General features: G+C 47.7%; 1 protein-coding gene across 1 annotated transcript in view; it reads left to right on the forward strand.

Moving 5' to 3' along the window:
- The window catches only part of KIF1A (kinesin family member 1A), a 198710-nt gene that overhangs the window by 115797 nt on the left and 67019 nt on the right, over nt 1-15894 (forward strand). Inside the window, 3 exon segments of the mRNA XM_078147217.1 lie at nt 2513-2650; nt 3659-3767; nt 3811-3932. Coding sequence (XP_078003343.1) covers nt 2513-2650; nt 3659-3767; nt 3811-3932 — 369 coding nt within the window.

Here is a 15894-nt window from a genome sequence, read left to right on the forward strand (position 1 = left end):
CAGTGGCAAAGTTCTTCCCCAGCCTATATCACTCTATCCTTCTCTAATTCCAGTGAGACCCACCACCACCTCCAAAATGCAGTGGTCTGTGGCACTTAACACCTGGTGCCAAGATTCTACAGCTAGTATGAGATGAGACATTATCAGTTAGTGGTTGTCTGTTCTCTCCTTGGAAAAACTCCAGGCATAGACATTGGGTTGCCTCTCTTGGTTTTCCCTCTCAGCATTTTCTGGTCCTAATTGCCTTTCCAGTGTGTGCCTATGGTTTTTACTGCTCTGCTATTCTGTGGTTTGGTCTTCCATGGTCATTGGCAATGAGTACTTGGCATCCTACTTATGAGAATTCTTTGTAGACTTGAAGATGATAGTCCAATTGCTTCATGTTCATTCTCTTACGTGAACTACTTTACGCAGAGCTGAGCTAGAGAAAAGAAGGTTAGGAAGGGCAATGGTGCTGCATCCAAACACCATGGTTTCCTGCCATGCTTCTACCAAAAACCACATGACATTGTAGACATCTCTGTAAGAGGCAACATGGGGCAGTGGAGAGAAAGCCAGCCTTGGGGTCAGGGAAATCTGGGTTCAAGCCCTGCCACTGACCCATAGAAGCTGTTTGACTCTGGCAAAGTGACCATTTCTCAAGGCTGAAAGCAATTCTGTAAGATAACTTGCAACCCAAATGGCAATCTATGTTGTTGGAGGGAGTTTGCACATTGGGAGTTCCCTGCCCCAATCAAGTTACAAGTTTGAACTTCTTACCCTGCTCCCCCCCCAAAAAAAATCTGAATCTGTCTCTGAATGCCTGTTTCCTTACTTTTTTTTTGGGGGGGGACTAGGCAATGGGGTTAAGTGACTTGCCCAGGGTCACACAGCTAGTAAGTGTTATGTGTCTGAGGCTGTATTTGAACTCAAGTCCTCCTGGCTCCAGGCTAGTGCTCTATCCACTGTGCCACCTAGCTGTCCCCTGTTTCCTTGCCTTTTCAATAGGCATATTGAGGTATCAGACTTCAGTCAAATGAATGGGGAAGTTGTGTAGATTTTACACAGCAAGTCATAGTAGAAAGTCATATTTTCAATGGGGGATATCTGACAACTGTTGGGTCACAGATTGCCACTCTTAGTTAATTTTCCTTTGAATATCATAATGTTAATTTCCATTGTCTGAACATGGACTGTCTAGTGATCCAGGGCAGGTAGGCAGGGAGCAAAGCATGTTGTAAAGAAGCTAGCACAGGAGCAAAAATCCACCCCCCCCCACCCTAACACAGCCCTGCTGCCCCCCGGGTGATTTACAGATGGATAATGAAGTCTAGGGCATCTGGGTGGTACAGTGGTCAGAGCTCCAGGCCTCTAGTCAGGAAGACTCAGATATTTACTAGCTGTGTGACCCCGGGCAAGTTGCTTAACCCTGTTTGCCTCAGTTTCCTCATCTGTAAAATGAACTGGAAAAGGAAATGGCAAACCACTTCAGCATCTTGACCAAGAAAACCTCAAATGGGGTCATGAAGAGTCAGATATGACTGAAAACAACTGAACAGTAACAATAAAGTCTTCCTTATAGCAGGCATCTGATTTCAGTGAAGGCAGTTGGTTGACTGGGGGAAAACTAGCAGCTCATGTTCCTTCAGATTCTTGGTGGTGAGAATGAGCACAGTGAGGCCATTCACTTAATCAGATAATTAAGTACCTACTGTGTACCAGACTTTAGGGATAAAATTAAATAATCCTTGCTTCCAAGAAGCTTTTATTCTATTATGATCACCACCTAGGCCAAGATAAGCAAATACACATTTTGGTGGGGAGAAAGCGCCAAGATCTGGGGAAGCTGGAAAGGCTTCACACTGGAGGAGGGATCACATGAGCTGAGCCAAGTTCAGGGCTGCGAGACCCAAAGTGCCAGAGTCATTCCTATTGGCCAGCCTTCCAGACATTTTTGCATATAGTTTGTCCAAAGGGAAAATCCAAAGCGATAGGGGGATGAGAATTCAGTCTGGTATAGGCCCCCCGGCTAAAGAATGGTCTCTGAAGTCAGAGAACATGAGTTCAAACACTTCCTGTGATGCTATGTAACCCTGAGTAAGCCACTTAACCACCAGGGGCCTCAGTTTCCCCATCTGCCTCTGAGTTCCCTACTAGCCCTAAGTCTATGCTCTTATCTTAGATTGATTCTCCCAAGGTATTAATTAGGGGAGTTTATTTGGGGGCCCTGCCACACCAGCCTTGAAGGAGAGTTGGGTGACCTCACACTGAATAACAATGGGTGTGGGATGACTGGGGCTTTGCCCCACACTGCCAACATCTGGGCATGAAGGCAGGAAGAGTTTCTGCCCCATTGCTCAATGGCACAAGATCTCTTTTCTGCTCCCCCCCATCAACAGCATTATCTCTCCCCCTCAGTCTCCTCTCAAGATTTACCTACTGAATCCATATCCTACCACAGGGAGAGTCATTCAGGCCCCTGTACTTTCTGCCCCCAGCACCAGCTCAGGCCACTTGTCTCCTCTCACTACAGGCAGAGACTTGATCTGATGCGCGAGATGTATGACCGGGCTGCCGAGGTGCCCTCCAGTGTCATTGAGGACTGTGACAATGTGGTCACTGGTGGGGACCCTTTCTATGACCGATTCCCTTGGTTCCGGCTGGTTGGCAGGTGAGAGCATTCTTTTCTTCCCCTGTCAGAGAGAAAGAGAGAGAGAAAGAGTTCTCATGGAACTACAAATAGAGAAACCATCCAGTGGGAAGGTGCCAGTTACTGGATTGACCTAAGAATGAGGCCTAGGGTTCTGTTACCTGACCAGTATGGGGGTGAGCAGAGAATGGGTTTTTAGGTCAGCTAATGATGGAGAATGACACAGCCTGAGGGGAGCTGAATGCCACAGCCCCTTCCCCGGAGCCCCAAAGTACCCCAACCACCAGCACTGCCAGCTGTGAAAGCGGTACTCTTGGCCACACTTTATCAGAGCCCATAGCAACTCCTTCATTGGCCAAGGGATGGCGGGAGGGACGAAGATTCCTTGTAGGCATCCATGACTCACAGATGGGTTTTGCATCCTTGGATGTGTGTGTGTTTTTGCGTGTTCTCACTGAGCTGCCAGCATCCATCTCTGTGCTGTATGAATCACATGCACACCTGTGCCTTCTGCATTCTGGTTGGAAGGGCATGGGGCTGTCACCTTAAAGGTCTTATCCATCTGCCCCTTCTCTTTTGACCTCTAGCCCCCAAGGTAGAGGCCAGGAGGTTTCTGGCCGGGGAACAGGAGGGTCTGCCTGGAATTGCTACTCCATGCTGAGGTTCTAACGAATGTGTTTCTGTCTTGACCAACCCTTCCCTGGTCCCTGCCTGCCCTGGGAGACCCCACATTGAACTGCTTTGTTTTAAAGGTCCTTCTAGCTGACAGCTCTTGCAGCTTCTGTATGAGGCACAGGGTGGGCCGGTTTGGTTTTGTTCTCCCCATCTCCACCATCAGCATTTCGGAGAGAGGGTGGGGTTGTTGTGATTGTTGTCCTTGGTTTGGGGTTATTTTGTTTTTGTTTTGTTTTTTAGAAAAAAATCCACCATTGTATTTTCCTTCTCTAACCTGCTCAATTTGGAATAGCTAGTGTTAACCTTTCTTCTATCTTGTACTAACCTCAGCTCAGATGTCTCTGGCTGCAACAGCTCTCCTCTTTTCAACACATGCATGAGCGAGCGCATGGCTGATCTCACCCCCTCCCCCACCTTCTCGAACCCCGACTCCGACATCACCGAGCCTGCTGACGAGCAGCATGTGGGGGAAGGAGGAGGAGGAGGAGGAGGAGGAGGAGGATGAGGATGAGGAGGAGGAGGAGGAGGAGGAGGACTTCGAGGAAGACATCTTTCCAGAGTGCTCGCTGTGTGATGGTGGCCGGGATCCATTTTACGACCGCTCCCCCCTGTTCAGTTTAGTAGGAAGGTTGGTGAGGTTTCAGGAGAGCATGCTGGGAGGGAACTAGCTCTTTCGCATGAGGGAACTGCGGTCTGAGCACGATTGGACCTGTGAGGGCACCAATTCCACAGATGGTTAAGGCTTTGATCCTACCATTCAGATGCCCTGAGAGCCCAAGGGCATGGGACATCTCTTCAGAGTAGAAAAATTTCCAACATGAAGGCAGCAGAGCCATTGACATGGCAACTGATATGGAATCTTTAGGAATCATGGGGAAGTGACCAATTGGGCTGGGCAGCTGCCACTCAGCACAGTCTGGCAGAATCCATTGCAGAGCTTGGCAAAGGAAGGACACTGGTGAGAGGCACCAAGAAATAGGAGCTGTGGTCAGCTCTTAGTGACCTTGGTTTTAGGAGCTAGTCATCTTTTTTGCTTTCTGTGTGTGGTTTTGTTGGCATGGGGAACTCCCAGTGTGGACACTCCCTCTGCCAATACACATAGACGACTTCTGTAACTTAGCTCATGGATATGTCTTAGAGAATCGTTTGGGGCACTCTGAGAATGAGTGACTTGTCCATGGTCACACAGCTAGCATGTGTCAAAGGCAGGGCTCAAACCCAGCCCCAAATCCAGGCCTCTAGCCAATATTCCCATTTTCCTCTCTGTTAATAATGAGATTGATGACATAAAATTCAGCTTTCAAGTTCTCGGTTGATGCTGCTTTCATTTTACTTCTGAAAGCTCTCCTCAGCCCCAGGGGATGCAGGCTCTGAAATTAGAAATAAATAATTAATCTGTTCCTGTGTCACGAATAATCAAAGTGCTAGTGGGTGTGAGCCTGTGATACCAGGGCCATGACCGTAGAAGGGACCCTCTGTGAGAAGAGTAATAGAGACATCAGAAAAATGCCAAGGGAAAAAAAGTATGTATTTATGCACATACATACATATATCTGTATGTGCATGCACACGTGTGTGTCTGTAGATACATATATATATATATATATATATATATATATATGTATGTATGTATTTATGTATGTATGTATCAGGGGTCATGTTTCCTGGATGGTGGAAAGAACACCAGTGCAAGAGACTTGGGTTCAATCTGCTACAAACCAGTTCTGTGACCTTAGGCAAATCACCGAAGGTCCCTAGGCCTCAACTTCTTCATCCGTCAAGTGGGGATGGTAATACTTGCCATACTTATTACGGAGATGCTGTGAGGTTTAGACGGGTCACTTGGATGAGAGGGTTTTGTAGAGACTATAGTGCTCTAGACACATCAGGTATCACTGGTGATGGCAAGTGAACTGCCATCCAGCCTGACAGGACTTTGTTCATGACGAGTCAGATGAAAGATGGGATGTGATTCGTGCCATGGAGAACACGTGCAGTACAAGGAGAGGAGAGCCAAGCTAGCGGTGGATTTCGAGTCAAAGGATCCAGGTTCAAATCCTCACTTTCCCACTCGTTCCCTGTGTGACCTGGGACCAATCACTTTATTTCTCTAAGTCTCAATTCTCTCCCCCCGTAAAATCTGATAGTTGGACTAGATAAAAGTTTAGGTCGTTTTCAGTTCTAGGCCTGTGGTTGATGTGCCAGAAGGGAAGGCCGATCCAAAAGAAACATGACAACATGTGGGCATTTTTATTAGGCAAGAAATAAAAAGAACTTCACTATGTCAGAGGAAGAAAACAGGCATCTTCAGAGGCCCCATATGGGCCCTAGGCTTCGGGGAGTAGAGTGCTTTCTCCAAGAATTCTAACATAACAGCCATTGGAAGCTGAACCCATGCTTCCTGTGGTCCAGGTCATGGAGAAAAGACTTCTGAAGGTCCACCAGGCAAGATGGTTCTTCACCCAATCACTAGGCTGGATTGGGAAACTCCCACTGGCTTGACTTGAGCTCGGCCTGGGAGCTATCGAGCAGAGAGGGTCAATACAATGGGATTGCACTGTGTCATTCAGTGAATCCTGAATAATAACCAGCTTTCAAGTGACCTGGAAAACCAGTGTCACAATCACAGAGCTCATCAGTTTGTGAAAGATGGCAGCCTTGATAAAGAAAGCTCTTGAAATGGATAAAAATTAGTCTGGACTTTCTAGCTTTGCTCCATAGGAAGATTCTTCTGAGGGTATAATGTCCAGGAGCCTTCAAAGCCAGTCAAAGTTGGAGAAATTTAGGGAGGAGATAGCTTTCTGGGAGGCTCTAGGGAAAAGTCAGCCTGGTTTATCAAGTATCCAGAGACCAGATTCCAGCTCTGTCTTTCTTAGTACCTGGGACAGCTCTAAGGGTTCCCTTCTCCAGCAAAGGAAATTTTCAGAATGAAGGGGTTGGGAGGGGAAAGAGAGCCCAGAGCAAGAAGGCCCCGGGAACAGGCAAGAAATGGAAAATAGGCTCCTGCAGTCTCCGATGGAAAGAGCTGGGTTCTTCCGATTTTTCTTTTTTCCTCTTGGGAAATCTGAGATTTTACAAAATTGACAAAATGAATAAAATCAACCAAAGAAGGAGACCCTCCCTCCCCCAGCCCCAATTGTGGGATGGTCTCTGGAGGCCCTTTATCTTGAATCTCCTGAATCTTTTTGGTTGGACTCAGAGTGGGCATCCCTGGGCAGCAGCTATGCAGGCCACATTTCCTGTGAACTGTGCTCTGACCGGTTGATAATTGGGTCCTTTGTCTTTTGATTTTTTTTCATATATCCTTTTTTAGTTTCTTTCTTTTTTTAGCTGCTGGCTCTCTCTACAAAGCTTTAGCAAAATTGGGGGGAGGGGTTATTTCACTTTTGTCTTCCTTTTAAAAGGCTTTTCTTTGGTCTGAGCATGCCATCTTTGCACCTCACCAATCTTGTGGTTAGCGTCTGCTCTCTTTTCCTCATCCCTTAGTGCCACATGCCCTCACCCTCCTTTCTCTCTGTTCCTGCTCCCCTCTCTCCCCTCACTTTTCATCCTTCCTGGGTTTTCAGTCACTTCAAGATGTACTCATATCTTCTGTTTGGATAAAACCACGGTGGAAGAAATCAGCCAGGGTCCATGTTTGGTCTCAGAGGTACCACTCTGTCCCTTCTTCCCTATGGCTAACATTCTTTCCTTTTCATCCAGAGTTGTTTCCCATGACTTCAAGCAAAATTATTGAGAGAAGTAAGGGTTGAGGGTAAGGAGTAATGTCTATGAAAATCAATCTCTTCTTTCATTCTTACTTCATCCTCCAAAAGGCAATGAAGCTTAGCAGGTTAGCCCTGAGGGAGGTGTGAGAAGTCAGGGGAGATATTTGGAGCAGTAGATATGTAACTCCCATTCTGAAGAAATTGTTAAAACCCAGACCCCAAACCTTGCCAGCGCTCTTGGAAAAGAAAGGTACAGGTGGAGATGATACGGAAAGGCTTTTGATTAGAAAGCTTTAGAAATGCCCATTTTGTAATAATAGAGACCTGTTGGAAAGGGTGTGTAAGAAAAGGAAGGGAGGAAGGGAAGGGGAGAGAGGAGGAAAAAAAGAAGGGAAGAGGTGAAGGGGGAGGATAAATCTTCCCCAAAGATTGCTGTAGACAGATATGGCAACCTGAGATATGCTCTGGCTCAAGGGGCTGAGCAAGGTATTGCATTATCCAAGCAGAAGTGAGGCTTGTTCTGGGAACTTCTGTGTCTAATAATCAGGGGACAATGAAAAGCGCTGGTGGCAGCAAAGAAAGTCTAGCTGATAGGAGTGTTGGACTTAGAGTCAGGAAGACCCAAATCAAAATCCTGCTTCAGACACTAACTGGACAAGCTCTCTCCCAGACTCAATATCCTCATCCGTGCAATGGGGATAAGAAGAGTATGTACCTCAAAGGATTGTTTTAAATATCAAATGACGTAATGTAGGTAAAGTTCTCTGCAAACCTTGAAGTTCTATAGAAATGTCAGCTATGGTAACTGAAGCCAAGGGTGACCCTCCAAAGCCCAGGGAGAAAAGGTCTCTGCTTCTCTAGAGACCAAGAGACTTCATAGAAAGAAGGAGGCTGAACTTGGCCTTGGGCTGGGGATAGCCATAGGGTGAAGTAGCAAGAGTATTTTCTCATCCATAATGTTGAGGTTGGACTAGACTAATCTCAGTAGGGTCTTCAATTCTAAACATCTTTGACTCTAAGTCAACATGGTGACACTTTTTGTGGGCCAGTCTCCCTGAAAAGCACCATTTTTGTTTGCCAGGATGGATGGAGGGCATGCTCCCCACTGGCCCTCATTCAGCAGATGTGCTGGTCCTCACATATGGGAGAGCAGGGAAGCTTCTCCAGTTTGAGAAATAGACTCTTTGTCTCCTAATGCAGGTCCCTTCTTGGGTCTGTTCCACTGTTTTCCCATTGATCAGTTGCAGGAAAGAAGGCTTTGGACCAGAGGGAGAGGAGACTATATCACCAGCAGGATCTTCATAAAATATTCAGTGTCTGACACTGCCATAAATATGCTTCAAAAAGTGTTTGCACAGTATGGGCCCAGAGATGAGCTTACATTCTATAATCCCAGCTATTCCTTCCAGACCCTCATAGGGAGGGGAGAGACAGAGAGACAGATACATACCTGCAGAATCAGGGCCCCTACACAGAAGGTGTGTCCAGGTGGATCTTTGCCTTTCAAGCTTGGGAAGGAACCTGATTCCCAAAGTAGGAGCCCATAAGGAATGTACTTAGAATGCAATCCAAAGAACTCCCTTTCCTTTTGCCCCAAGAATCAATATTATTACTAGCTTAAATGCTATCTTGGTGTACCTGGAAATGGATGGCTGGGGCGGGGATAGGGTTGGGGAGAGAGGTAAAGAATCGACCCTTCTAAGGATGCCCTTAAGCTGAATGCAGTTTACTGGTGAACTAGTTCAGCCAAACTGTCAATCCTTCCCCAAGCCAGAGACCCTATTGAGAGTGGTGATACAATTAAAACCCAGCCCCCCACCTTCCTTCAAAGCTCCATTAGTACATCCCTCCCTTTGAAGTGTGTGGCTTTCCCTTTGTAAACAATTTACTCCCCTCTCTCTTGATGGGAGCATGTCCTTCTTGTCAAATCCTAACATATGATAAAAAAAAACAAACAACCAAAATCCAGATGCCCAGGATTGGTCCCCTTTGTGGCCCACTGTTCCTAACAATCGTGATTTTTTCTAGGGCATTTTGAGCTCAAGTTCTTAACAGGTGTTCACAATATAATACCAGGCTTCCTTACATTTTCCCTAGAACCTTTAAATTAGGCCTAAGCCTCTAGGTATGGCCACCAATTTCCAATATGGCAACACTCTAAGAGAAGTCACCCAAAGAAAGATGATTGCCTCCATGCATTTACTGCCCTTCTGTAGCACCAACAGCTCTTTCCAAATCTGTAAGCCAACAGTCTGGTGTGGCTCAGTGCAGATGCAAGCCTGACTAGTGGTAAAGTCAGATCAGTGATATGTGGGTGGCATCATAGCAAGGGAAATTCAACTCAGTGTGAAGAAGAACTCCATACTAAGTAGAGCTAGTCAGAAAGGGCACTGGAAGCCTTATGAAAGGCTAAGCTTCCCATCCCTGAGGGTATCCAAGCACAAGTCAAATGATCATCTGTAAGGGATGCAACAGAGGGGATTCCTGTTTGGGTATATGTTTGGATTAAATGTCCCTGCCCAATCTGAGATTTTTTGTTGATGTGACCAGCTCAGACCAGCCTTTCCAGGAAGCAAGGTACTCCTGGCTCTGCTGTGACCTCTTTTTCTCTTTTGTCTGGGTCCCTTAATAAGCAACACAGTTCCCATAATATTGCCAGTCATTGATCACTGATGCCATTGGCAAGGGATTTGTAATCTGGATGATCCCTGAAAAATCATGAAAAAAAATTCTACTTGCCTTTGAAGTATATCTGATATAATTTGAAAAATCTAACTTCCCTCCCCAATTCTGTTTGGTGTAGGTTAATATTTTTGTCAGTTTTTCAGTCCCCAAGCTCACATAACCTTCAAGAGGAGATAGTTGGGGCATTTGAGGAATGGGGGTGGAGTGGAGGATCCTACCATTACCCAGTTATTGAAGATAAACCGTGAAGTGGGTTTTCCATTGGTATATGAAGAACTGGTTGTCTCTGTAAGAAGTCCACACTATCTACAACTGACCTTAGAGATTGCAGAATCTCATAGAGGTACAAGGCCTCAGCATCCAGCCCACAGCTGAGTGAGAATCACCTTTAGAACATCTGCAACAAAGGAGAGGGAGACTGAGGCAGCGAGGTGTCAGATGAGAGGACTGATTCAACCTTCTCATTCGACAATTAAGAAAATGGAAGCCCAGAGAGGAGATGGGATTGGCCGAAGATCACAGGTACTAAGCAGCAGGTCTGGGATTTGAACCCAGATCTGTCTCCATGCCAGCTGGGGCATGTCAACGACTTGTCCTCACGTCCTCTGAGATATGATGTGCTCTTTCACATTTGGGATAAACCTTTCCAATCAAGCACCATCCAACCCATTCATTCAGCAAACTTAAAAAACCTATTGTGTGCAGAGCACTCTGCTAGGGTCATGAAGAGGAGGGGAAATCAGCAGAAAGAATTTATTCATTCAGTCATTCAGTAATCACTTGCCAAGTGCCTAGTTTTTTGCAAAGCACTGTGCTAGACACTATGAGATTTACAAAAGCGACTAAGTGTCCGGCTTGCCCTCATGGAGATTTCAGTCTAGCAGAGGCAGAGAGTGCAGGACATGTTAATGTCATGATTCTTCATTCCTAACTTTAGAGCTCTCAGTTAGGACTCTAAACAGCCTTCAGTCTCTGGTGAGTAATTCTGCTTTCTCAGCAGATTTTTGTGAAGTGGGTTTTCCCTTATTCATTTGGAGCTCAAGAGCTGGAGACACTTTCCCCTCTACCTCATACACCAAGTCCCATTGTAAGGGTGGAGATCCATGAGTTACACTAACACGGGAGGCAGGAGAAGGTAGGGCTGACTTGTGATTTGGGCACCTACTTTCCTTCCTTCTGAAGCATCCCCACCCTACACCAGATCTAGACTCTACTCCATATTGCTCTTTCTCCCATGCCACACAGTAAAGAGCTGGCCACATGGAAACAGGAAACAAATGTTTTGGAGGGTCCAGGGCAATCATTGGCAACAGAGGTGGGCTCAGAGGACAGCCATCCCTAGAGGATCTGGTGATCTCAGGAAGCTTCCAGTTCACTTTGCTCACTGGCACCAGGGCTTAATGAAGTCTAACACTAAGAGAATTTCTCCCCAGCATGCTTTGGGGGTGGAAGAATATAAGCTCGTTTAGAGTAAAACACTTTCATTTTTGCCCTTCTGTCTCCACCATCTAGCACGTGCACATAGCTTATTAAATGCGGGTGGAAGGGATGGCTCTATCCATCAATAATAATTTAAGTGTCTACTGTATGCAGAATAAATGCAAGGTAGTTAGGGTGGGAAGATGTTCACAGTTGGAGAGATCAGGAAAGACTTAACAGAGGAGGTGGCATTTGAGCTAAGTCTTAGAGACAGTAAGAGGCTGAAGGGAAGAAGGAATGCACGCCAGGCACGGGAGAGGGTGAGCGCGTGAGGAACAGTAGGAAGGCTGGTATTGCTGGACCACAGAGGAGGGAGGCAAGCGGTCTAGCATGAGGTGGGACTGAATAAGTGGATGATGGGTGGCCTTGGCTATGTGAGATTCTGAAGTCCTTTTGGTAATTTCTTGGAGGAGATGGTCTGCCATGGTTCAATCATCTGCTGATGTGCTATTTGTTGTAAGATGACGATGGTGTCATTTGGCTAGGATGACACACTTTTATTGGGCCCACAGTCTAGACTAGGAAAGAGAAAATGTGGTCATCGACCTGGTAGCTTGAATGTGGGACATGGGAGGACAAGGAAGCAGGAGCGCAGGGGACCTGCAGAATGCTCTGGAAGCACAAAAGCTAGGGAACTGTGACATGTAGTTCTGAAAAGCCACCTCATCCAATCCTCTTCCCATTTTACAGATGGTAAAACTGAGACCTGAAGAAGGAAAATGATTTGCCCAAGGCCGCACAGAGAGAAAGCAGCCCCTCTGGGGTTAGAACCCAGGCCATCAGACTTGAAATACAGCCCTCTTTTCCCTGTACCACACAGCCTTCCAGGGGCCAGGAGCCTAGACTCTGTTATGGCTAGAAAAGGGGCCTTTAAGATGTCCTTCCCTGCTCCCCCCAGGCCTCCAAGGGCCCTGCCACCCAGATCTGTGATCATCCTGGGATCCTTGTCCGGGCCTCACTTCCCTCCTGGGGCCGTCCCAGACCACACTGCCCAGTACAGGCCCTCAACGAGGCCTTTTTTGTTGCCGTAAGTAGATCTCCCCCTTCAGGCCTCTGGCCCAGGGAGCCATGGTGTCTTTAGAGAGGAAAATTCTCTCTCTCCAAGTAAAAGTCCCAGGAGAGGGTGTGAGGAGAGGAGGGGGAGGACGCGCATTTCCCATACCCAAATCTCTGCAGCCCCTGTGCAGGCAGAGCTCCCGCTGACCGCCCAGGGCCCGGCCTCTTCATGGGAAGTGACATTACTGAGAGAGCAGTTCCGTCTCCACACTGATGAATCGCCACATCGTCCCAGCTAACAATCTGCTGTTCTCAGCCCCTTCGGCCTGGAGAAAGGCAGCTCCGTCCTCCTGTAGGGAAGGAAGGGCCCCAGGAGCACAGCTGTGGAAGGACAGAGCCGGCACTCACCCTCCCCCTGCACACCCAGGAGCCCCATGCCTCGGCCTCAGCCCTGCTTGCATTCCTGGGCCTCAGAGGCCATGGGGGAGGGCAGTCAGAGGTGCAGGTCATTGACCTTGGATTGAGAGCCAGAGGGCTCAGGGAGGGAGAGATCAGCCTCATGCCTTCTCCCCAGGAGCTAACCACCAGGCAGTCCTGCCCTCAGGCTCTGGGTCTGGGCATCTGCAGTCCTCTTCTCCCTCCAAGCATTTTCCTGACTAGAGGGGAGAAGGTCAAGGACCCTAAATTGCTCGTTGTTTTTGTCCCTATGGGCTCAGCAAGTTATTATCCCAGGCCAGAAGGGGAAAAGTAGAGCTGAAGGGCAGAACTCAGCATCTTCCTTGTCCTTCCAGAGGGAGCTCACTCCATTTCCACAGAGCCTTGTGATCCCAGAAATCAGTGCATTCTCCGGTGAGAACCCAGCAGCCAGAGAGGTTGAAAGGGCCAGCCTCAGAGCCCAGAGGACCTGAGTTCCAGTCCTCTCTTTGATACCCATGGGCTCCAGGATGGTGGGTGAGCACTAAGCTCTCAATGCCCCAGGCACCTCGATAAGGCGAAGACAGAGAGCATGGGTACTGGTCTGCCTCAGCAGAGGGAGCTTTATCAGCTGGGAAGGAGTTCCCTCCCCATAAAGTGACAGGTCTTGTTGAAAACAAAAGATAGGGGGCAGTAGGGGCCCATCCCAACTTCAGACAAATGAATACAGTTGAAAATTATGCGGGTCAAAGGTGGACCATCCCTTTGTCCTCTGCCCCGGGTAAAGCACAGCTTGGGCATTTGGCTCAGGTATGAGCACCCCAATTTGGAAAAGGTGTTGCTAAATTAGAACCACCCAGAAGGCAACCAGGACGATGAAGGGCCTGGAGACTGTGCCATCTAAGGACAGGCATTTTTAGCCAAGAGCACAGAAGGCTGCTTGTGTGAGGACCACGGATATGTCCTGATATGGCCACTTGAGCTCTGACATCCTAGACACACCAGGGAGGCAGCTATTTCAATAGGTGGAAGCATTCATTTATGTTTATTCCTGGATTCACAATTGTGTGTTAGGGACCTCGAGGCATAGTGGAAGGCATGCTGAACATCAGACAAGAGCCATGTTCAAATCCTCCCTCTGACAAGTGCTAGTCATATGACACTGGACCAGTCATTCCATCTCTTTGTACAAGTACCCTTGAAGCCATGCTCTGGGCGTAACGAGTCATAGACCAGCTTAAGATCTTCTGGGAGGTATAAGGTGGGAAAAAGCGGGAAGGCAGAGAAGGGATGTCCATGGGGAGTTCTTCCTTTCCAGTTTTCCCGTATACCACATGATAGAGATGCAGCCCCTCGGGAAGATGGCTGAGGCTCTCCTGTCTCTCCTTTGCCCCAGTCAGAACCTTCTCTAAGGAAAGTCAAATGACTGATATTAGTACTTTCGTGTGAATTTAAGTCCTAGGTAGCCTCTCTGGGGGCCTTTGCTTGCTAGTAATTGAAGGGCCACCATGTTGAAGAGGGGCCAGCTTTATTCTGCACAGCCCAGAGGCAGACATGGGGCTCAAGGTCAGGGAAAGCATCCTCTGTGAGAGATGGCCTCTCTGAGGCCGTCTGACAGACAAACCCTGGCCGGGGATGTTGGTGAGGAAAGCCTTTGTCTGGCAGGGATTGAACTGGCTGCTTCCCCATCTGAGATTCTGAGAGAACATGGCCTTGGTGTCAGAGGACCCGGGTTCAAATCCAACCACAGACACTACCTGCATGACCTTTGAGACTCAGTTTCCTCTTTGGTAAAATGAGGATTAGATGGCCTTGATGTCTCTTCCAGCTCTCAAGCTAGGAGCTGGTGATGTCACAACTTCTGGGCCTCAGTTTCCCTATCTGTAAAATGAGGGAGTTGTTCTTGATGACCTTTGAGGTCTCTCTAGGTCGAGAGCTATGGCATTTGTCTGTGTATGTATCCCCTTTCCTCCCATCTGCTCATGCTTGCAGAGTTATAGGTCCATTGTTATATCAGGCTTTCGCCCAGTGTGTGTCTGCATTAAGAAGCTGGTTATCCAGCACTGAGAAGTAGGGGTATACCTGCTGTTGTGTAAGCCATGATACAGAGTTGGGGGATGAAGCATGGGGCAGGGCAGGAGGGTGGAGTGTGCAGCGCCCTGGGTGAGACAGGACCAACATCCATCTGCATTAGGCTCTATGACGATAGGTCTTTCATCTGCATAGATGACGCGCCCTATCTTCCCAGTGAGTGGAAGGCACTTATGTGCTTGTCAGAATGGGTTTTCCAGCAGTGGGGATGGGTTTGCACTGATTCATCCATGTCCAGCATTTATTAAAAGCTTGCTGTCTCTCAGGCCCCAGGCTGGCATTGAAAAAAGGAAGACAAAAATGAGACCAGTCCTACCTTCAAGGAGTTTTTATTCTAGCAGGAGGGGGAGGCAGAGAGAGCAACAGACAGATGCATAAATGTAAGATATATACAATGCAAATGCACAATAAAAGTGCAGGCAGGAGTGGGGGAAGTTCTAAAATCAAGGTGGGGGGATCAGGAGAGGTCTTGGGGAGGAAGCAGTAAGTGACCTGGTGCTTTGAGGGTAATCAGGATCCCAAGAGGCACCATTGGGAGGCTTAGAGCTTTCCCACCATGGGGAATGGGTGTTGCCAAGGCATGGGGCCAAGATAGAATGTCCTGGAAAGGAGAGCAGCAAGTAAGCCAGATGGCCTAGATCCATGTGCCCTCTGTCTCTCCTCTCTGCCTTTGTGTATGTGTGCTTCTTCTTCTTCCTCTTCTTCTTCTTCCTCCTCCTCCTCCTCCTCTTCTTCTTCTTCTGTCCATTCTCTCCTCTTTCTCTTTTCTCTTTTTCTTCTCTTCTCTCTCTTCCCCTCCCCCTCTTTTCTTTGTCTCTGTCCTCCCAGCTCCTTTTCTTTTTTTCTCCCTCTCTCCCCTTCTCTCTTTCTCTCTGTCTCTCTCTCTCTCTTTCTATCTCTCTCTCTCTGTCTCTCTCATCTCTGTCTCTGTCTCTGTCTCCCTCTCGTCTCTGTCTCTCCCTCCTGATGCACTTAACTGATCTCACCAATGGTTGGCACTTGTGAAATAGCTGGGGAAAGTCAAGGGTGGGGTCAGCCTGTGTTTATGGAACAAAGTAAAGATCATAGGATCAAAGATAGAACAGAAAGGGATCTTAGAGGCCGCAGAATCCAACAGTCATTTTAGTGCAGAAAACGTAGGCAGGCAGAGATTAAGGGACTTGCCCAGATTCAAAGAGTTAGTAAATGTCTCAGTCAGGCCTTCTGGCTTCAGGTCTA

Source organism: Phascolarctos cinereus, unplaced genomic scaffold (genome assembly GCF_003287225.1).
Source record: "Phascolarctos cinereus isolate Bilbo 61053 unplaced genomic scaffold, phaCin_HiC Scaffold_7;HRSCAF=346, whole genome shotgun sequence".
In the NCBI taxonomy this organism is placed as follows: domain Eukaryota; kingdom Metazoa; phylum Chordata; class Mammalia; order Diprotodontia; family Phascolarctidae; genus Phascolarctos; species Phascolarctos cinereus.